The following is a 23,409-nucleotide window of genomic DNA, read 5'->3' as shown; positions in this document are numbered from 1 at the left end:
AGCTTATTTGCACCTCCACAAGGCATTTGAGACTCAGCCAGTTCAACGCCATAACAGCAAATGACTGTTACTAATTCATTGCGTGAGAGACCACCTGCTCAGCACTGCTACGCTTTATCAAGCACAATGCATTTACATTTACATTTATGCCATTTAGCAGATGCCTTTATCCAAAGCGACTTACAACAAATACATTTGTTTAAGTAAATGAATCATCTATCCAACAGTCATCATAAGACAAAGTAATCAATGCTCACACCAGGGGCCATTGGCAGTCGTAATGGACCCATCAATGTTTTGTGAATCCCTTCTAAATAAACACTGTGAACTATACCACATCCTAAGGTTAGCCTTGATCAAGGGATTGCTGTCATGTATGAAATTACCTTTCTAAATAAATAGAATGACACTGACATTGGGTGTCCTGGTGAGTCAATTTGCCTGTGAAATTCTGAAAGCATTGAAATGCATGAAATACAGAATCAGTAAACGTTACCATTGCATTATACCACTCACGCCATCCTACAAATATGCATTGATTCATTCATGTGAGTTTACCATTCAAAACATGAAAGGCTAACCATTTGGACACAGTAGATGCATATTAGAATGAATTTGCATGAACAAAGTGATACAATTTCATGCATGAAAAGATGACAAATATCCATGAAATGAAATCAACTAGACATGGAATGTCAAAAACATCCAAAATGTAGCACTATTGAATTTACAGTAACAATTTTCTCATCGATAATTGAGTGCCTTTAAACATGGCTTGACTGGTCTTTGAACAAATCAGTCAAAGGAGATGGACAGCCGTGGCCAATCATAACAAAGGAAGGGCAGAGCTTAGCTTTAGAAGTGAGGTGGCTAGGTCTACTGCCGTAGATGGTATCGTGGAAGTTGGAAGTAAAAAGTTTCCTGTTGTCAGCATATGGTTGAAAACTTTGATTATAATGAATGGAACAGCTTACTCAAACTTTGACAATCAAGAACATGTTTTAAAATTAGGGGAAACATTTGAGAGGCAACCAAAAGGCGCATATCATACAGTGCGATGTAAGTGGCATTTTGAATACTTAGCAATTTAGCACTAGCAAGACTAGCTAGCATCCTACAGTGATCAATCTGTTACTCTTTATCATGTTAAATAACAGTGATCAAACTATTGAGTGTTATGTATAGGCCTAGGCTATGTATAGTACTGGCTATCAGTAAACCAGATACAATAGGCTTCATTGCTTCAATGTCTTAGCTAGCACTATAGGTTGCTTGCTAACTTGACAGCTAGCCAACTAGCAAACGAGCTAGCTACAATGTTACTGGTATCTATTACAAGAGTTGCCTTATAGCATCATCTGTTGGTGAATGGTGGTAACTGCAGCACCCTATAAAATAATGAAAATGTTTGAACCCTTGTTTGTTACTGTCGTGTGTTGAATCAGGATGTATTGGTGAATTGCTAAGTCCCCCAACAGTTTGGAGCTCATACAATGTTCTTGTCTGTCGGTCTCAGATGACTTCAAACCAGCTTCTATCGACACAGCCTGTGAGGGCGAGCTTGAAGTGGGCAAAGGGGAGCAAGTTACGATAACTCTACCCAATTTGGAGGTAAAGAATCATTCATCACAAGTTCTGCAGTTGATTATTGAATGTGTATTGCGTAGCCTACATATTAATTGTGTTCCCCTCTACCCCTCAATGAAATCCTCAGGGATCAACTGCTCCTGTAACTGTCTTCAAAGGATCTAAGAGGCCCTATATGAAGGAATGTATTCTCATTGTAAACCACGACACAGGAGAGTATCGCCTAGAAAAGCTCAACAGCAACATTGCAGTCAAGAAGACCAGGTGGGTGGACAGCTAGTTACCTGTGCTGACCACATTCCCATGGCTCTCTTGTTTGCACTGGCTGTGACCTCAGACGCGTCTGTGTTTCTCAGGGCTGAAGGAAGCAGCAAGGTCCAGTCCCGTCTGGAGCAGCAGACAAGCCGTCTAACCCAGCAGATGAAGACTGGCAGCAGCAGTAGCAGCAGCAGTAGCAGCAGCAGCAGCAAGAATCCAGCAGGCTCCAAGAGCTCTCCTCCAAAAGAGAAGATGTCCCCAGCTTCACCAATGGATGACATAGAGAGAGGTAGTTGCAGTAGAATATCATATTTTTCACAATATTCCTTTGTTGTCACAAACTATCAAGCCCATGGGCATAATGGAGGACTGTTACTGTGGTCGAGGGGTTAAGGAAGCAACGTCAGTGTTTTGTATGTGTTTGCAGAGCTGATGGCGGAGGCGCGTGGCATGGACCAAATGAGCAGTGGGGACAGTTCCTCAGACTCCCACAGCTCCTCGTCCTCCAGCAGTGGGGACAGCTCCAGCAGCAGTGACTCTGAGGACGAGGCTCGGGCACCGCCCCCTGCTCCCCCGGCCCCTGTCCACCAGGGGATGCCCATTCTCACCAACACCAACACCACCCCACACAGACGCCCAGAGGAGAGTGGTGGCCACCTCATGAACACGCTCAGTAAATTACCATATCTCTCCCCTCTGGAGTTACTTTCAACGTTACATTTTTTAACATGAATTTTGAATATACTTGAGCATAAAATAGGGGGCCTCCTTATCAAGTAATATACCCTATTTTGTATTACTAGATATTTTAGACCCTTACCATGTAAGTTTTGTGTATTTCAAGCCATTTCTTCCTCATGTGACGTGTGTAAATATGTTTACAGTGTAAGTAATGCACAATTTTGTTATTTCCCCATCTTTTCAGAGAATGACCTCCAGTTAAGTGAATCTGGAAGTGAGAGTGACGATGACTGAGTACATGAAAGGGGTGAATCAGAGAGTGGGTCTGTTGACATCTGTACTAGTTTGTCACGTCACGGTTGTCACGGTTTGTCGGGTCACAGGATGAGTAGAAGAGGAGGACTCATGGATGTGCTGTTTTTGCCAGACAAGACTACATCCACCTCCAGAAGCAACAACCAGCATTTCAATTTAATGTCTTATAGTTCTATAGTCTATATCAATAGTCTCAGTTGTAAACATCCATTGTGCCTTTTAACAGACAGAGGCTAAAAGCTGTGATGAATTATTGTATTTGCAAATATCTAAACTGGATGATTTTCACTGTTTGTTTTAGTTGGGTGTTCATAGTTAACAATGGCTAACTAGAATCCATACTGCTGAGCTGAACAGTACTGCTATTATTATTTAGGATGAGCCACATCAATATCAGTGTGGATCCCTGTGCATTTGCTCCTTTGGGAAGAAGTCATTAGAGTTATAGCATCAGTATTAGTTCTAGGAGCTTTTGCCTTGTGATTACCAAGAAAGACAAACTCTTAAAGTATGGGGATAGGTTGAGGCAGTCTAGTGATCTCATTGCTATATTAGGAATTATCTTAAATGTACCTTGTTTAATGTACACTCTAGCAGCATATCAAGGGGAGTCTGAGAGGAAACTAGTGCACTACTTGAAAATGGATTGATTTAGTGAGCGTAATGCTACTCAAAGATTTAGTTCAGTGAATCGTAATGTATTTGAAAGATTACTTGGCTTTGTAGCTTTAAACCTGCAATACTTGAATCTGACGTATGATTATTATTTATATTTTATATATTTACTCAGAAGACCAACAGACATTTGCTTTATTAATATATTCTTTGGGCAACAGAGCAATGGAGTCTACACTGTTATCAAGTCAGATACTTCCATACTGCATGTCTGTGAAAGTCTCACAACATTTCATGTGCCTTTGCATTTGCCTTTCCATCTACTATAATGCTTTCTGTTTTTGTTTTCCGGTCTCATTTTGGTGATGTCCCCCCTCTCTCCTTACACAGGAAATAAGTGTTTATGTTTGACCATGGCCTCTACAGTAAATATCTCCGGCAATTGGAAAAGGGGAGAGAGTGAGGAAAACATGTACGATGAATTGTGAGGAAGTAATAATATAGTAACATGTTTTTCCATCGGAAAAAATGTGGGTTCAACATATTGTTAGTAAACTATTTGAATACATGTATTAATTTCTGTGCAGAGAAAAATAAAGATTTTAATTGTTTGTCAATGTATGTGCCATGTATTTTCATTTTAGGGCTTGTATGATTAGATCATGTGAATGAGGGTGAATGGTGCATAATTACATAACTGTCGATATTCTGTCATACACATTAATATGAAATAAGTAAGTAAGTACAAGTCTAAGATATATTAAGAGATATCTTGTTCGAAGTGGTGAATTTGACGATCTCTCGCCGACTGTTATAACACTGGACTTTGATCATGCAGGCCAGCAGTTCACATGGATTTGGCCAATAGTAAAAAGTGACGAAGTTCACTTGAGATCAGGTGGAAACTAGGGCGGCACAGACTGACTGCGCTCATTGTAGCTGAAAACAAGAAGCCATTATTATATACTACAGGGCGACGCACGTAACTACGCGTTCGGTTTGTGTTCAAGTCATAACAATTTATCCCCAAAAATGTTTCGGAAGTCACTGTTAAAGATTGGATTGCGTGCATGCTACCCTGAACATAAGAATGGAGTTACAAGAGTGACAACGACGTTGAAATATGCTGGTGACAGGCGACGAGACGCCTCCACTACAGTGATGGGTGACAACAATAAACAGAAAACTATGGATGATTTGGATGGGCCCAGTTTTATGAAGTCCTTATATTGGCTTTTTGGCAAAGGGTATTTCCAGACAACACACCAAATGCAAGTAAGTGGCATGAGTCATGCAAGTAAGTGGTATGAGTAAGCAGGCTCGCGTTATGCTCACGTATAAACAATGTCTGATCTCTCCGTTTTTGGCAACATTCAAATGGCAACAGTAATCCTTAAAATACAATTACTTTCATCTTAACGTACCCCTGAAAACATGCTGAACCCCTAAGGAAACTTACTTAATTTTGAAAGCGACAGTAATTTGAGTTGCTTGTCAGACCCCGTATTTATTAATTTAAGTACATATTAAGTACGCCCTTAAGTATACCGTAATCCCCTAAAATGGTATAGATCACTTAATTCAGTTTTAAATGCATATTCGGGGTTCTTGTAAAAATCCCGTAGTTATCTGAATTTTCCCTTTTACAATGACAGTTGGTTGGAGACGTGACATGCACCTCATTCAGGCTTTAATCATATCCTTTAATCATGATTCAATGTAAATTCAGGGGTGCAGTTCAGAACAGAGTGGAATGCCACGCCTCCAATCAACTGTTAGTATTTTTCAGTTAAGCTAGCAAAGCTGTATTATTTGAAGAATACATCCAAAAACTACAATTTATTAACAAAAGGGGCAGCGCTAAATCGATAGACATAGTATATGGACATACAGTAAATACAAATATGACATTAAACATTCAAACACAGGAATGGATGGGCAAGACGCAGGTTTGGGGGGGCAGAACCCACCCCTGCCCATAGCCACCGCCGGGTTTGAGGCAAACCATTTCGTCTATCCCATTGTAACCATGGTAACAGTTTAACAGCGCGGGCTACTTTTTATCGTTCTCATAATTGCTTGCGAGTTATAAGACAGATCAATGTGGACAGAGTTGGTTTATAATGCAGAAGGTACCTTAATTTGAACAATTAAGGACAGGTTACGGTACACATTTCATTCAGGGGTCGTTTAATGTGTACTTTGTGAGGGGTGGTTTTCTGCTTAAAAATCCTGTAATCCATGCACAAAACCCCTTAATAATTTCTTTAAAAAGAAAACCCTTTTAGAAACTCTTAAATTCACAGTTAAGGTTCCAATTGACAGAATTAAGCAGGGAATCAAGGATATTTGAAGGTGAAAAAATGAAGGGATTTTGTTTCTTGGTGAATGCTTTGAATACCAGCTCCATGCTGTGGTCAAATTATGTCCACTCAACTGACATGCTCTCATTGCTGCCAAGTGAGACAGGAAGGTTATGAAAGATCATCGCTTGGGGCAAGCTACTCTACTGATTCAGTTGACACACTGATAATACAAAAGATGCAGTGGGTGTCATGAAACATGATGTGTTCACACAAGTCTGGTAGCTCCCTAAATGTGCATATGGTGTCTGGCTTTAGATAAGGCAAAACAATGTGCATGGTCTTAAGCTTTTTGTACGCTCCTCTGCTAAACCCTAGATGTAATGTTTGATGAACCCGATGAGCTACTTGTTTGTTGGTTTGACAAACAGAGATTTCTCACTCACCTTTGCAATGGTTCCCTCACCTCTATCCCAGATTGAACACAACAAGATATATGGCCCTCTGTGGAAGTCAAAGTATGGGCCCTTGGTGATTGTGAACGTGGCCAGTGCTGAGCTGATCGAGCAGGTGTTGAGACAAGAGGGTCGCCTTCCTGTCCGCACGGACATGCCCCACTGGAGGGGGTACCGCGATCTCAGGAACCATGCATACGGCCCTCTCACAGAGTGAGTGAAAAAGACATGTAGACCTGCCACTAAGGCTGCTGGAAATGGGTCAATTAGCCTGGATATGCTACAGTACTAAAGAGATTCTCTCTAGTCAGTCTATATTGTACTCTTGTTATAATAATACTTGTATTTGCATAGCATAATAGCATTTGTATGTGTAATAGCATCACTTTATCGGAATTTTGAAATTCCTATCAAGCTTGTTCTTGCAGCACACTGAAATGTCATAATGTCCTGTTTGCACCAACTGATCTATACCTTTATATGGAACATTGATTGCACCAGCTTGTAGTGGGCCTACTGGTTGGCATATGAAACTGTGTTGTGTTTATTATGTTTTAACATTTAACATTGATGAAAGTAAGAACAACTGATTATTGTTACTGATTCGATCAGTAAGTCTGGGTGTGAAACTGTTTCCTGCATATTTCTGGCATGACATTGAATAGTTTTATCATCAAAACAGCCTAGCTCAAGGCAAGATAGAACATGTGAAACTGGAAAACAGCATACAATAAACTAAAGGTTGTGTCTATTTTTTTCCCTAACTTCTTGGTTTGAAACTGATCTCCTGCAGTTGTACCTGTGGCTAATGGCTACAGTATATAGTACCTCTCCCCATCACTCTGGTTGTGTGTGTTGACAGGATGGGTGTTCAGTGGCAGCGCATCAGGAGTATCCTGAACCCACGGATGCTGAAGCCTAAGCATGTCTCCTTGTACACCAACACCATCAATGACGTGGTTACAGATTTCATCGACAAAGTAGCCTGGCTCAGGTCTACCAAGGGAGATGGCGTCATGGTCAACGACCTAGCAGGCGAGCTCTACAAGTTTGCCTTTGAAGGTGAGCAGAGGAAAAAGTACTGAAACTGTTGCATCGATACATATTACACAGGATAACTTGGAATTTGTTAACAAACATGTTCTTGGTAACCAAATGTAATTGTCACCAATGTAAGGGAGGGATTTTCTTCTGTAAAGTATAAATCCCTTCTTTAGAAATATAAGCCATGGTCTATAGGCCATTGTTTCACTGTGCATACAATTTCAGTTTCAAGGTTGTGTTCAGTTTATCTCACAGTTGGCTTTCTTTCTTACCAAAGTCTGCCACAGTTATGTAGTCTTGACGTGCAGTTCTGGTACAGAAAGCTGTAAGTCTTACCATAAGTGGTAAGCTCTAACCTTATGGGAACATTTTCCTTGTACTCTATGAGTATAACCATGTGCTGTGCCTTCGTCACAGTATCTACATTTTCTGTGAATGAAAGACAGCAGTGAGTGGAGTTGATATCAGATATGCTGTATCTGTTGGAGAGCTGACCTTGAAGTTATTGTGCAGTGAGCTTTAGCCCTGGTGGGTGATTAGACACAGAATCTGAATGGCTGATCCCTTCAATACCTCGATAGGCAGCCAGTCCATTGGAGAGCTTATTGCAGGATGGCCTATTTGTAGGTCAAGGGCAGCAGTGACATTGTAAAACAATTATGAAGTTGATAGATGCTGTAGTTATATTCAAGATATAGTAAACTAGATACAAGTAGAGAGATACTTTATTTGAGTCTCCATCAATCTGCAACATTGACAGTGTCCTGTGTAGTCCTGTGTGGCTCAGTTAGTAAAACATGGCGTTGGCAACTAAGGCTTGGGTAATGGTTATGGCGTCTCATCTAACACCCAACCGCAGCTAATGTTAAGCCTTGTACATCCATTCTCACCTCGAGTTACTGTAGCAGGCCCCTTAAAAATGTTCCATTCAGGCTGTAAAGTCATGTCGTTCCTCCTTACTACCTATCAAAAAGTTTAAAACTATTTGTGAAAATATGGTCTTCGCACTGTCTTCATAAAACACAATTTTCAAAGTGGGTCATGCTTCTTCCTTGTTACTTCCATAAGTGTTACACAGCATTCAGCCAATCAGGATGCCCAAAATGAAAGTATAAAAGTTATAAACGGTCAAACGGTATTAATCATTTACTAATCATTAGTCATTTACTAATGATTAATAAATAGTGAGTAAATTATCAACAATTAACAAATGCTTTATTACTGAACATTATTATAAAGTGTTACCAAACAAATTAATTTAATACTATGCCTGTTAATCCACAGCTCTAAGGTGTGGGATATGAACAATTAGAAAAATATACTCATACTGCCTCATACTATCATTTGATAATAACTTGATACTGTAATTCACTACATCGTGTAAGAGAGGACAGACAATCAGCAATCATAATGTGTTCATGATATCTACTGAGCTGTGTATGTGTCCTGTGTGGTCCTGTGTGGTTCGGTTGGGAAAACACTGTGCTGGAAACTGAGGCTTGGGTTATGGGTTTGATTCCCGCTGGGTACACATAGAAAAATATTTGCACTCACTACTGTAAGTCACTTTGGATAAAAGTATTGGTTAAATGGCATATACATATAAACAAATGAGTGTAATGCCATGTCTCTTAATCCACAGCTCTAAGGTGTGGGATATGAAGTTAGAAAAATGTGCCTCATACTATAATTCGATTATGACTTGTTACTGTCATTTACTACATTGTGTGAACAAGGCCACTTAGCTGTGTATGTGGAGCTGTACTCAGGAATGGAGTGAATGTGTTGAACTCAAACAAGCACAAAGAAGGTCAAGTTATGCTCCTGTAACAACGTATTAAATTCAAGCAACTACATGTCCCCTTGGGCAAATCCTATTATCTGGATTGTATGATGGTGTTCCTCTGTGGCTCAGTTGGTAGAGCAAGACGCTAACAAGGCTTAGGTTGTGTGTTTGATTCCTGCTGGGACCATATATACTGAAATGTATGCACTCACTGCAATGTAAGTCACTTTGGATAAAAGCGTCAGCTAAATGGCATATATATTATATATACAGTATACAATGATGTAACATAACCCGGGCCTTAATCACTACCTTACATACACTGTTAGCTGCCATGCTATCACATCGTGATGATGCTATCACATCTGTTTTCCTCTGTCTTGCCTACAGGGATCTCCTCAGTGCTGTTTGAGACACGTATGGGCTGTCTGAATGACGAGGTTCCAGAGGAGACTCAGAAGTTCATCGTCTCAGTAGGGGAAATGTTCCGCCTCTCTCCTATCATTGTCCTTTTCCCCAAGTCTGTCTGGCCCTACCTACCTTTCTGGAAACACTTTGTGGCTGTATGGGATCACCTCTTCAAAGTTGGTAAGCAGGTAGTCTCTCCATAGCTGCTGTGTCTAGTAGTTAGAATACCCTCAAGTGCCCCCAGCATTCCCCTCCTTGCCACCTTCATTTGCTTGCAGTGCAGGTTTCTAGAGTTCACGGCTGTCTCCCAGCAACGCAAGCCAAACAAGTACCGCTGCTACGCTAAGCAAAGTTCGCTCTGACAATTCAGATTAGGTTGAGTTCAATGTGCAAGACAATATGTATTGCAAGACAATATCCCCATCTAGCTGCAGATGTCCTGAATGAAAAAAAATGAAACCCAATTATTTTTCCACTCACAGGCCCCATTTAGCCTATATCAGTCTATGTCCCAGACTCAATAACTCATAACAATGGCTTAGTGTCTATTGTGTTTGTGCTGACTCCCAGCGGAGGAGCTCGTGCGCCACAAGATGGAGGAGATCCAGGAGAAGGTCCGGCTAGGCCAACCAGTGGAGGGAGAGTACCTCACGCACCTGCTGGTCAGTGAACAGATGTCGATCACAGAGATCCTGGGGAGCATCACTGAGCTGCTGCTGGCTGGAGTGGACACGGTGAGAACGGGAGGGAACTGCACCACTATTTATACTGTATTTATGTATTCTTACATTATTGTAAAGATAATTAGTATTATTATTAACACCCCACCCCACCCCCCGTCCACCCTATCCATCCAGACCTCTAACACCATCTCGTGGTCTCTGTACCACATGGCACGGGAGCCAGAGATCCAGGAGAAGCTGTACCAGGAAGTGGTCAGTATCTGCCCCGGGGACAAGGTGCCTGACAGTGATGACATCGCAAGAATGCCCTGGCTGAAGGCCATTGTCAGGGAGACGTTGCGGTAAGTTATTTACCCCCAGGCATTCTTACTTACCAGACAATGATGATAAACCTATATGTACTGTTTTTCTTAATGTATTATAAAGTTCTTTGCAAAAGGGTATATGGAAGACATACATATGCACACTCTACCTTTTTACCCTTTGTACCCTAGTAAGTGTATGTGTACTCTTTCTAGGTTATACCCTGTTGTACCAGGAAATGCCCGCGTCACTGTTGAAAATGAGATTGTGGTGGGGGATCACCTCTTCCCAAAGAATGTGAGTTGAATTACACTTGTGTCATCCAATAGCATTTGGAAATGGTTAAATAAGAAAATCTAAATTCATCTTCATTTCATCTTTTGAGCGGACATATGACTATATAGCTACATGGATACCCTTGTTTTTATGCATTTTGTCCTTGCATTCAGATATTGATTTAGTTTATGACTTTTATCATGCAGAGTAGCTCACACGTGACACCAAACAGTCATATATGCCCCAGTTGGCTGGAGCAGCTGTGTTTGACTGAGCTCTCTCTCTTCTCCTCTCCAGACCCTGTTCCACCTTTGTCACTACGCTGTGTCGTATGATGAGACAATCTTCCCAAACCCCCATGCCTTCCTGCCCCACCGCTGGCTCAGAGGGGAGGGGAAGAAGGAGATGAAGCAGCACCCCTTTGGCTCCGTGCCCTTCGGCTTCGGGATCCGCGCCTGCCTGGGCAGGAGGGTGGCTGAGCTGGAGATGTACCTCATCCTGTCCAGGGTAAGACATTAGACATATTACTTATAACATCCACCCTTCATCGTGTTTCTAGATTTTTAACATTTTTAACATTTAACTTATATGGGAGTAGTCTACTACTCTGCACGGCCCCTCTGTATAGCCCCAGAGAAAGGTAATGTTAGACTGTAGTAAAAGTCTGATTACCATTGTATCAGGTTCTGCTGCTTATGTTCCTGTGTAAGCTCTGGCAGTAAAAACTAAGAAAACATGACAAGCCAGACCTTCAACTTTGCTCTGATTCATCCCACCGAGATAGATGATAAGTCTGTCTGTTCGGAGGCAACTTTAATCATTAACTTGGATTGTTTGCAGGACATGTGCTTTCAAACCTCTCTTGTAGAACAAATCATATATCATCATTTTCAAAGAACTTCCAGTTCAATTATATGATAAAAAGTTATCTTACAAATGCGGCATTATATACAGTATATACGCATATATTCCCCCAGATAACTGATTGTTTCTTGATTTTTTTTTGGGATTTATGATTGTTTCATTGCTTTATTGTATGAGTTTATTTTGTTTATTCAGTTCTCTTACATTGATCATGAAAGCTTAACATTCATTCAGATAAGGACAATAACAAAGTAATTTGACTCTTGTTTCTCTCTCTCTATCTCACAGTTGATAAAACACTACGAAATACGTTCAGATCCCACTGGAGCCACAGTCAAACCAATCACAAGAACCCTTCTTGTCCCTGCTACACCAATCAACCTGCAGTTTTTGGATAGGATTGTCAAGCAGCAAGAGGAACCAATAGCAGCAGCATGAGTATCCCTATGAACTGTATTAGTATGCACACCGTGCAGTCTTCCTGTCACCAAGCACTTTCTTTTGCGTTTATAGATGGTTCACTTGGTCTACTTATCTCACTTAATGCCTTATTGTATACACCTTTAAAACACATTTGTAACAAGACCACAATATAGCTTTAATATTGAAAGTTGTTATTGTTTTTACCCTTTTTGTAAATAGTTTTGTTTTAATTTGAAGAAATAGGAAACACTGTTTTGCTCTGGGTGGTCAGTGGTCTGAGGCTATTTGCATTGATCAAAGAGAACAGTTAACAACCCTGTGTAATCTTTACATTCCATTTGAATTTCAACCAATGGTTGTGACATGTGTTGAAGCACATTTCCTTATACAGAGGTCCCTCTTGTGGGCACCTTATGGCACTACACTGTGACAGTATGCTGAGAAAACACAGCCTAGCTCAGAATAAAGTTCACCACTTGAAAATGCACCATATACCCCCCCCCCCCCCCCCGCCCCGACCTCAAACATACTTTTTGAAAGACAGAGTGAACAGTAGAAAAAACTTCAACATATTTGAAAAAGCTGTGTCAGTCATACTTAGTTTGATATGGCCCCTCCCCATCCCCATAGGTCATCATCAAGCCAAATGATCCTTCAATTCTCTTATTTACCTTCATCACAGGACACATTTGTAACAAGACCACAACACAGCAAGACAGTAAGACCTCTTAAAAGTTGTTATTGTTTTTAGCCTTTTTTTTTGTAAATAGTTTTGTTTTAATTTGACGAAGAAGAAAAAACTGTCTTTCTCTTCGTGGTCAGTTGTATGAGGCGATTTGCACTGGTAAAAGAGAACAGTTAACAACCCTATGTGATCTTAACATTCTGTTTGAATGTCAATTATTTTAGAATGTATTTTATGCTCAGATTAATTTACAATATGTTATATTATAATTACCTAAAAAGTGATGTTGTTGATGTTCCAAATGAAACATTCAAAACTGCTTGGAACAGTATAAACTTTTCTTGTTTTGAAAATATACTTGCTTAATACAATTTACTTGTATTACTTGGTTGTGTTCTGACCATTGGTTGTGACATACTTTTCAAAAGACAGAGTGAACAGAAGAAAAAACATCGACATATTTGAAAAAGCTGTGTCAGTCATACTTAGTTTGATATGGCCCCTCCCCATCCCCATAGGTCATCATCAAGCCAAACGATCCTTCAATTCTCTTATTTACCTTCATCACAGGACACAACTTAATACCATAAAGCAATAAAGAAAACATGTCGCACAACATTGAACATAAAACAGGGGACCTCTATGCTTTATGACACGACTTCGAGTTAACTGGGACTCAAATGCATTTCATCAATCAGTTGCCGAGTCAATCGGTTGCCAATTTTGACGACTGGGAATCTGTTTAATTGCTCTCAGGTAATTTTTATATTTTTTTTGATCATTTTAAGTCATGATATGATGATATGGAAATCATCTATTTCTTGGTTTAGTTTCTAGAGATCCAGTTATTTTGAACATATGTTGTGTACCATCTAGTGGAATATTATTAAACCTTTATTTTAGGCCCTACTTAGACCAAGGTCTCTTTTTGAGAGGAGCCCTGCTTTACAAACATGACACAGATCATAAATGTACATTCAAATTACAAACATAATACAATTAAGTAATTACATATCAATTACAAAGTCAATTTACACAGTATAATCAATTAAAATGTGTACACTCCTCGGATGACAGATCCTTTATAACGGTCTTAAACTGACACAAGATAATTAATTTGAGTATGTTTCTACGAGAAGGTTGGGATACAGTAACCAAAGGCCAATTTACCTAGTTCAGACAAGACGTGCAGAATCTTGGGACCTGGTTTGGTACTCTGAAAACTGCAAGTGGATAAGGGAAGTGAGTTTCTGTGAAAGAGCTTTATACAGTATATACAGTATAAATAGGAGCCAATTTGGGCCCTTCTACAGGACAAGGATGGCCCATGAAATGCACCAATGTAGGTCTATTGTCTGACAGTGTCAAGAGCATGTGGTGAACAACGTTATGCACGTTACTTGTCCAAAACATGGTAAGTGTGTGTGTGTGTGTGTGTGTGTGTGTGTGTGTGTGTGTGTGCGGTGGAGGTTTTGGCAGTGTTGGCAGGGTGAGAGTGACCCTCAACACTATACTCCCCTTTCTCTATCAGCTGAGCGTGATGCCTTTTCCAAGGTTATCTGAACCATACACACATTACTCACTCATTTCTCTGGGAAACCACAGATAAAATGAAGATAAAATGTGTACAGTGTTTCATGTGTTCCAAGCAAAAGTTAGTTTGTTGCTTGGTCAGTGCAACGTTGCTGTCTGTCTTTCTCTTGTCCAGTGTAATTATTCTCCACAGGTTCCTGTCTACATCTCCAGACGGCAGTAAATCTAGCTTCACTATCCTTGGAGTGACACCCGAAACACTTAAGAGGTCAGACACTTATATATTATATTAATAATATATGAGTAATAATAATAATAATAATTATATTGAGAGCTTTTGAACCTTTTTCTTATTTACTGTAAGACAGGTTTTGAAATATGGAGATATGGACTTCATTTAGGTTTTAAGATTTAAGATTAAGATTTATGTGAGTGTTTACTGTGTGTGTGTGTGTGTGTGTGTGTGTGTGTGTGTGTGTGAGTGCGTGTGTAAGAGAGAGAGAGAGAGAGAGAGAGAGAGAGAGAGGAATGATACACAGACACTCTCAATGTTCCATTTTCACAGAGAAACACACCTCCATAAAATTAATCCACACATATTGATATTCAAGGAGGAAGGAGGAAAACTCTACAACCTTCCATTTCCTTTGCTTGCCCCTCCCACCAGGTCAGCATGCTGTCTGATTGGTCAAACCTGACCCTCCACCTGGAGGACTCTCTGACCCGTGCCTTGGGTCATTACCTTGACAACTGGAGCCGGAATGCCTCAGCAGCCGAACAGTCTCTGGACAAGACCCTGGCTGAGGAGAACTTCCGGAATGTCATCTGGTACCTGATGGTGATGATTGGAATGTTTGCCTTCATCGTCGTGGCTGTGCTGGTGAGCACTGTGAAGTCGAAGAGGCGCGAGCATTCTGACGACCCCTACCACAAATACATTGAGGAGGACTGGACAGCTCAGCTAAGACAGAGCTACGTCATCAGCAACCCTACAGACACCTAAAACACACACACACACACACACACACACACACATACACACCCCCACCCCCCACACACACACAAACACACACACAATTGTGTTGTAGTCAGAAATTTAGGTTAATCATGGATGTTGGTTGCTCACCAGAATAAAACTATCCAATAATTACTGTGCTTCCCTGTTCTCTGACTAGAGTGATCATTTGATTGGATGCCACATTTGGCTACGGGCCCAACTGATGTTTCTATTCTGTTTGAAGTGGGACTTGAGTGTCTGTACAAGTGGAGAAGGGACAGTAACAGCTTGTCAAGGCAAGTGCATCCTGGGGAGGGCAGCACACACTCACTCCTACTGATCTCAGCTCTGCAAAGACCACTGAGGAGGAGAGGAATGAGAGAGGCGGTCTGGGAGAGAGATGGAGAAACAAAGGAAAACAGAGAGAAGGAGAAACAGGAGAGACAGAAAGAAACAGGCAGACAAAGCAACAATGAAAGTTGGAGACAGAGTGCGTGTGCGTGTGAGAGAGAGAGAGAGAGAGAGAGAGAGAGAGAGAGAGAGAGAGAGAGAGAAGTTCTATGGTAATACCCTCTCCTCTTCTTGGCCACTATGGACTGTGCAGAGAGTAATGACTAATCAATGCAATCATGTTGTGATGAAGACTAAAATGGTGAGCAGGTTACAACTGTATTTGAGATTGTGAACCGCTCAATGCTCTGTAAGCCCTGGCTGTTCCATTTTATCCACTGTGACAATGAGCGAGAAGAGAGATCAGGTTACTGTCTCTGCTGGGCTCAAAACAAACCCCACAGAGAAGCCTCGGGTCCATGCATAGCATCTATCACCATGTTACTGTCCCCATCCATTAGACCCCACAGTCAGACAGTCATACAAGAGATGCCACCCGGTCACTCACAGTCAATGTGTCACATTGTACTGTAGAAGTCATGTGTTACTTTGTTTTGCTTAGCATAAAGTCCTTGGCAACAAGTGAACTACACACATGCACACACACACACACGTGCACACACACACACGCACACACAGACACACTCGCACGCACACACGCACGCTCGCACACACACACATACACACACACACCCACACACATGAATAAATGAACACTTACTTACAAACACACCACCTCAACTGTTTGTCAGCAAATGCACTATGAGACATTCCTGCAAGCCAAAAGTCAGGGGAAGGGTTTCACAGTCATCCTGGGGGACTCACTCTCTCTCTCTCTCTCACAACCAAGGCTTTCAACACACACACACATACACACACACACACACACACACACACACACACACACACACACACACACACACACACACACTTGTTGCTGCCTGGCCATACATTTTTGGGAATTGGTGCTCTTGATGCACACTGCCTCATATTTCATACCCACAGCTATAGGATAGCTACAGAATAGCCACTCCACTCCACTCTACTATCCCATAGACTGTCACTGTATGCATTAGCAGCATTCAACGCTAACATCAAACCTGACATCCACTTTGACTGGCGGACCTTAAGACATGTACACCCCAAAAATATCTGCACCCCCAAATCTCCAGGGCTCTCTGTCCCCCCTCCAAACATGCCTAACAGAGACGTCAGGGTGTGCGAGGGGCCTAGTGAGAGACCCACTATCTGCTCTCCTCTCCTTCTCTCTCTCTCTGTCTCTGTCTCTTTCTCTCACTCACCTCTTTATTTTTAGCCCCCAAACAACTGGTCTCCTAAAAATGGGCCTATGTGGTGTGGGCAGGGGGGCAGGGGGGCAGGGGGGCAGAGGGACGCTGCTATGTATGGTATCCAGCCCCCAGCCCTCTGCAGACCTGACAGGGCTGTTCTTACCCTTTGTCTCGGCTGGAGAGAGGGAGCCAGGGAACCAAAGAGGGAGAAAGAGGGTCACTGTGGAGCCTGTGAAGCTGGACTACAAAGCACTGTTCTGGAAGCTCAAGGAGACTTGACATTTACGGTTTTATTTTATACCTGTCTTTCATTTTAAATTGAGCTTCTTTCAAGTTTTTATTTTTTTACTTCCCCAGCCTATAGGTGCTCTTGCAAGGCCCTGTGTTGAGTGAGGAAGGAGCTAGTGTCCTATATAGTGTGTAAAGTGCTTGTTCCAAAGAGGGACCATGCGTGCCCTGTGGCTGTTCCTGCTCCCGTGCCTAAGCCTAGTGCCCCTGGCCCCGGCCGAGAAGGGCCTGGAGTTCCCCCGCTACGACGGGAAGGACCGTGTCCTCGACATCAACGGCAAGAACTACAAGAAGGCCCTGAAGAAGTACAGCATGCTGTGTCTGCTGTACCACGTACCCCTGCCTGACAGCAAGGAGCTGCAGAAACAACACCAGATGACTGAACTAGTACTGGAGGTAAGGGAGGAATAGGAAGATGGAGGAGAGGGGTTGGTGGAAGGAGCAGAAAGAGGTGCATGAGGGAGAGGTGGGAGAATGGGTGGAGGAGGAGAGGGGAGGGAAGGGGGGATGAAGGTGAATAAGGAGATGAGGCTGGAGAAGGAAGGGGAGGGGAGCAGGGGGAGGTGTGCTTGGGGTTGGGGTGGGGTGGGGTGGGGTGGGGGGAGGGGGTGGCATCCACCTGGACTGGACTGAGGTGACAGTGGAGTGAAGGGTGACTAGGTCAGCTCAACCCATTACTCATACCCATATAACTGATTGATTGTACAGTAGCAAGCCTTCAGTGTTTCAATGGGCAGAGTACCCATTAGTGAGGTCAGTCTCAACAGTGGCTACAGTCCAGATAAGCACTGCATATTGAAATTATAGTCAGTGAGACACGGTGCCATGAAATGGCTGTAATACTTACAGATGTGTGGCAGTCTATGACTAAGTATCCATGTTCACTTTGTTCAGTCAGTCATTGTAATGACTTTCAGTTATCTCCATTAACGCTAGCTAATGTGTGTGTGTGCAGTGTGTGTGAAAGTTGCCTCAAGGTCAGTGTGTGTGTGTGTGTGTGTGTGTGTGTGCCAGGCTGTCCTGTCTTGTCAGTTAAGGTTATGTCTATGTAATTTATGCCATTCAGCCCTGCTCCCTGCCACAGGCAGAAATAGGTCTGACACTCATGTATGATGTTATAATGTTATTGAACAATACATGTGAAGGGCATTACCACTCTCTCTTCCCCTAGTTTGGTCTCTAAGCCTATACCAGTTGGGCCATTAAAGAAAGGTCAAATTGATAAAAGCGTCTCTTACTGAACATCTAGTGGGTTGTTTAGGGGGCATTGGAGTTTTCAGCATTCTACTATACGTGAGCGGAATATGATTAATATGAATTCTGAAAGTGGGCTACAGTTGAAGGTGGTCCCAGTCTCATGTTTCCCATGGCTTGTGCTGAGTTAAAGTCTAAACTGTAGCAGGTAACCTGAGCCTCGTCTCCTAGCCCTGATAATAGCCTGAGTTATTTTACACACCACAGGTGTAGCCTGTTAGGGCTAGCTTCCACTGTAATCATATTCATACCATGATGAACTTTACTTGCTCTTTTGCTGTGGTAAAGGTTACCTCGTATATAAGATATACATTTTCCATTATTCTACATTGCTCAAGAAGTCACTAACCAGATATGTTTGAGTGGCTGTTCATTGTGTGCTCATCAGTTCCTCATACAGGGGCAGACAGTCCATGTCCCATATATTACTGTACGCTGTGGTATTCAAACCAACTGTGTGGTCTTTGGTTTGATTTGCTGCGCCAGTTACCCCGGAGGTAAGAGAGGCTGACTGGTAGCCAAGAATGGAAACTGAACTAGCAACTGTTGTATTGGAGGTTGAGAGGTGGGCAGTACAGCTTTTGTGAGCTGGCAAATGCTTACACAACCATCCTGCCTGCACTCCATCGACTGGCCCTGCCTCAGAATAACAATGCTAATAACTTTATTCAGAAGAATCATCCTTATTATCTGTTACTATCATCAGAATGAAGTCAGACAAGGCAGGTATTCTTAGGACTTCTCATTTGCGATGTCAGATCACGTGGCCTTGGCGGCTCTCCTACTTAACACCACCATGGCCATTGCATTATGGGCTTTATATATAGATATAGAGCAGGGAACAGTGCAGGGAACAGTGATTATATAAACATCTCTGTGTCGCCCTGGGCTGTTCTGTTCTTTGGCTATCAACTATCTCGTCAATAATGTCACCACAGCTAAGCCTCAGCTCTGCCCCTCTCTCTTTCTGCCATCTTACATTACAGTTCCTGTGTGTGTGTGTGTGTGTGTGTGTGTGTGTGTGTGTGTGTGTGTGTGTGTGTGTGTGTGTGTATGTAATTAGGTCAGGATTGTCTCTCGCTAGTACAGTAGGCTATTGTCCTAGATATGATTGGTCTAGGTTTTACTTAAGCTAGAAATATTATAAATGCTTCAAACTAGATCAGAGCTCTCAAACATAGGCCAATGTGAAAGGAATAGAGACCTTCTCAGGAGACATCATGTTACTCCAGTGTTGTAACAATGTTGAAATATAAATAGTCTTTCCTCCTTCTGTACAGCTGGCTGCTCAAGTCTTGGAGGAGAAAGAGATTGGGTTTGGAATGGTCGACTCCCACAAAGACGCCAAAGTGGCCAAGAAGCTGGGTAAGGCTGAAGATACAGGGTCTAGCACCTGGCATGAGACTACCAGACAAACACAGTACTACACTAGACATGAAAACTGACCCCAGTATCCTACAGAGGTTCAGCAATATTGATAAGAAACAGTATCAATATTTTAGAGTAGTTATTCCCACATGCTCCTCCTGTGTAGTGTACAATGGTTTGCACGGCATGACTATAATGCGCATTAGACTCAAGAACTAAACCTAGTCGGTACTCATATTCAGAATGTTAATTGAAATAAGTAGTCTAAAACTACCATATAATACATATTGAAATATCTGTCAATAACAGTCCAAGTGCTAGGGTTAAAGGACATTAGGTAAGTTTTTGTGGGTGTAAATAATGGTCTGTGTTTCACCCCCTGACCCTTGACCCCTTCCTGCAGGCCTGGTGGAGGAGGGGAGTGTGTACGTGTTCAAGGCCGACCGAGTGATTGAGTTTGACGGCCTGCTTTCTGCTGACACCCTGGTGGAGTTCCTGCTGGACGTGAGTGGACTGTGGCATGGCTCTGTTTCCCTCCCTCCCTCACGAAAACGACAGTGACTGTTTAACTCCCTTTCTCCCTCTGTCTGTCCCTCTCTCTCTAGGTGTTGGAGGACCCAGTGGAGGTGATAGGTAACTCTCTCGAGCTGCGTGCCTTTGACAGGATGGAGGAGGACACCCGTCTCATTGGATACTTCAAGAGCGAGGACTCAGAGCGTAAGTGTCTGTGTGTGTGTGTGTGTGTGTGTGTTCTTGAGTGTATGTGTGTGTCAGTATGTCTGTGTGTACATATGGATGGTCTAAATGTCGCCCACTCTCATGCTGGTGTTATTATGGGGCTATTGATTCAGTAGACCCAGTCTCAGTCCTGTGATGGCTGCAATAGATTGGCCTTTGGCTGATCCCCTTCATTATTACTCCCCCATCTCCATAGATTTACAGATCCAAATTTACCCCTGCTCCTCTCACAGCTGTGAGGGCCTAAATCTTCTCTGTGCTGTGTAAGATATAACCACAATCATTATGAGCACAACAGCGTCTAGTCTCTGAACGACCTCTGGAGCCTTGGAACCCTGAGGGTCAGAGTTCAGCTATTTCAGTTCCCCTATGTGTCAATGACATCTCCCTTAAGACCGATAGAAGTATACACAGATGCTTGCTAACGGCTATGCTACAAGAATGTAGGGACATTAGCTAGCTAAATGCTGAAGAGCTACAGCTATCTCTGAATATTGGATAAGAACTGGTATAACATGTGGTCATACATCAATTTCATGAAATGTAAACATCCCTTTTCTTCTTCCCTACTGCTCCCTCTCCTTCACACACTCATGCTATCCTCTTCTCTGTTCTATTCTATCTCCTCCTCTCCATGTCTCTCTTCTCTCACTTTCTCCAGACTTCCATGCATTCAAAGAGGCAGCAGAGCAGTTCCAACCCTACATCAAATTCTTTGCCACTTTTGAGAAAGCTGTGAGTACATCAATCTCTAAGAATCCATCTTGGTCTGTGAGCTGAGGTCTTGTCAGACAGGGGTCCTAATTTAGGTGTCCATGCTCTTTTAGGTGGCCAAGCAGCTGACACTGAAGATGAATGAGGTGGACTTCTATGAGCCCTTCATGGAGGAACCAGTCACCATCCCAGACAAGCCCAACTCTGAGGAGGAGCTGGTGGCATTCGTCAACCTGCACAGACGGTAAGGAAGGGACCAGGATAGCATAACAAAGGCTGTGTCTGAATGCTTATACTGCCAACTGATTGCTAAAAGTATATACTGCATATTAACCATGCTACATATTATTTAGGCCATATTGTTTAGTAAAAATGTATGCAGCAGAGTGGCACATCTCAACATACTACTCATTCATACTGAGAATTTGTCATCTGTAACTCAACCATGTTGTTCATGGTAACTGGTTCAATTTCGCTACTGCCCGCCTCACTTACAGTACCTACTCCATTGAATTGTGGGAGCAAAATCAGAAAGGACTTCCTGAATAGTGTGCTGTAAAATCATACTACATGGAAAACAAATCTAGTATAACATCCTGGCATTTTATACTGTATATACAGAATTTTGGTAAATTCCGCATACTGCAAAACTTTCTAATCTTGCATACTGAAAATGCCTACTAAATAGGTTGCAGTATGAGCATTCCGACATGGCCACAGTCAATTCACTCTCATTCACTGACTGACTGATGCTACCATGTGACATAGTTCTCTGTAATGTATCCATGTGTGTTTTGTGTGCTTTCAGACCAACACTGAGGAAGCTGCGCGCTGAGGACATGTTTGAGACCTGGGTGAGGATCTCTCAGATAACAACATCTCATTCATTACTGTTTAACTTCTCTCTGAAATAAACGGAAAAAGGGGCCTAGTTATGATGTAACTAATGATGTATATATTCAGTTCATGAAAATCCTATCTCTCTTGATGAACCTGCCACTCATAACGTCTCATTCTCAGGAGGACGATGTGGAGGGGATCCACATAGTAGCCTTTGCAGAGGAGGAGGATCCTGGTAAAACATCTGGCATTATAATTATATTAGAGCATTACACAATTTTCTATCAAAACATAACATAATACCACTGCTCTGAATTACATGGTCTGCAGGAAATGTAAAACCATGTCCTGTATCCACATCAGGCTTTTTAGATGGCAATTGATCATTGATCTTGGTCTTATCTGAGCTTGTGAAACTCAGACATCGTTATACAACTCACCTTTGTAGGACCTACCATACTAATCAGTATGATGATCCTGGGTGGTGGTTTTCAGATGGTTATGAGTTCCTGGACATTCTGAAGGAGGTGGCCAGAGACAACACACATCTCCCTGGCCTCAGCATTGTATGGATCGACCCTGATGACTTCCCCCTGGTGAGACAGACAGGGGGGCTATGGGAACCCCCTCTACACAGACAGAGAGACAGACACAGATAGTCTCATCTCTTGGTGTGGCAGTTCTGCTCTGTTCTCACAGTTTGTTCCGTGTTCTCTCTCCTCAGCTGATTCCATACTGGGAGAAGACCTTCAAGGTGGACCTGTTCAGACCTCAGATCGGAGTGGTCAACGTCACTGATGTGAGTCAAGGAACAGCTCAAACACAATTGACAACGTAACAAATCCAGATCTAACCAATACCTAGCTAACCCATGGCTGTTACCATTGACCTCTGACTTTTGACCCCTCTCTTTCTCTCTGGGCAGGCGGACAGCGTGTGGATGAAGATGGATGATGAGGAGGATCTGCCAACTGCTCAAGAGCTTGAGGACTGGATAGAAGACGTACTGTCTGGCAAGGTCAACACCGAGGATGATGATGAAGACGATGAAGACGATGAAGACGATGATGACGATGACGATGATGACGACGACGATGATGACGATGATGATGATGATGACGACGATGATGATGACAATGATGATGATAACTCTGATGATGATAATGATGAAAATGATGATGATGATAATGATGAAGATGATGATGATGATGATGACGACGATGATGATGATGACGATGACGATGATGACGATGACGACGATGATGAATAATTCATAAACTGTTATCTAGAATTCATGGCATCGTAGCATCTC

The 23,409-nt window shown here is 42.4% G+C and overlaps 4 protein-coding genes across 5 annotated transcripts; all 4 read left to right on the top strand.

Moving 5' to 3' along the window:
• The first annotated feature begins 874 nt into the window (after nucleotides 1-874).
• eaf2 (ELL associated factor 2) lies at nucleotides 875-4,073 on the top strand. Of its 2 annotated transcripts, XM_083681505.1 has the most exons (6): nucleotides 875-1,059; nucleotides 1,517-1,611; nucleotides 1,715-1,851; nucleotides 1,944-2,134; nucleotides 2,273-2,518; nucleotides 2,771-4,073. In XM_083681505.1, the coding sequence occupies exons 1-6, from the start codon at nucleotides 957-959 to the stop codon at nucleotides 2,818-2,820; spliced, it is 822 nt and encodes a 273-aa protein (XP_083537631.1). In that variant the 5' UTR covers nucleotides 875-956; the 3' UTR covers nucleotides 2,821-4,073. The 2 variants fall into 2 exon arrangements, with proteins under 2 accessions (XP_083537631.1, XP_083537630.1); XM_083681504.1 differs by having other exon boundaries at nucleotides 2,273-4,073.
• Nucleotides 4,074-4,488: 415 nt separating this feature from the next.
• On the top strand, nucleotides 4,489-13,057 carry cyp27a3 (cytochrome P450 family 27 subfamily A member 3; the record flags this gene model as incomplete). The annotated part of the gene is made up of 9 exons (XM_083681915.1): nucleotides 4,489-4,731; nucleotides 6,237-6,427; nucleotides 7,077-7,276; nucleotides 9,435-9,632; nucleotides 10,023-10,186; nucleotides 10,310-10,476; nucleotides 10,654-10,735; nucleotides 11,012-11,221; nucleotides 11,867-13,057. 9 exons carry the CDS (start codon nucleotides 4,489-4,491, stop codon nucleotides 12,014-12,016), a joined length of 1,605 nt encoding a protein of 534 aa, XP_083538041.1. The 3' UTR covers nucleotides 12,017-13,057.
• Nucleotides 13,058-14,892: 1,835 nt separating this feature from the next.
• On the top strand, nucleotides 14,893-15,222 carry LOC310813542 (potassium voltage-gated channel subfamily E member 2-like; the record flags this gene model as incomplete). The annotated part of the gene is made up of 1 exon (XM_083682600.1): nucleotides 14,893-15,222. One exon carries the CDS (start codon nucleotides 14,893-14,895, stop codon nucleotides 15,220-15,222), a length of 330 nt encoding a protein of 109 aa, XP_083538726.1.
• Nucleotides 15,223-17,296: 2,074 nt separating this feature from the next.
• On the top strand, nucleotides 17,297-23,400 carry LOC310812883 (calsequestrin-2-like). Its single transcript, XM_083681627.1, has 11 exons — nucleotides 17,297-17,579; nucleotides 19,718-19,802; nucleotides 20,209-20,309; nucleotides 20,411-20,522; nucleotides 21,205-21,278; nucleotides 21,371-21,501; nucleotides 22,066-22,111; nucleotides 22,278-22,332; nucleotides 22,593-22,693; nucleotides 22,822-22,896; nucleotides 23,023-23,400. The coding sequence occupies exons 1-11, from the start codon at nucleotides 17,343-17,345 to the stop codon at nucleotides 23,365-23,367; spliced, it is 1,362 nt and encodes a 453-aa protein (XP_083537753.1). The 5' UTR covers nucleotides 17,297-17,342; the 3' UTR covers nucleotides 23,368-23,400.
• Nucleotides 23,401-23,409: the final 9 nt, after the last annotated feature.

The sequence above is a fragment of the Argentina silus genome (assembly GCF_951799395.1).
Source record: "Argentina silus genome assembly, chromosome: 12".
NCBI lineage: Eukaryota > Metazoa > Chordata > Actinopteri > Argentiniformes > Argentinidae > Argentina > Argentina silus.
The sequence above is the reverse complement of the archived record's forward strand: the minus strand, read 5'-3'. Positions and strand labels throughout refer to the sequence as shown.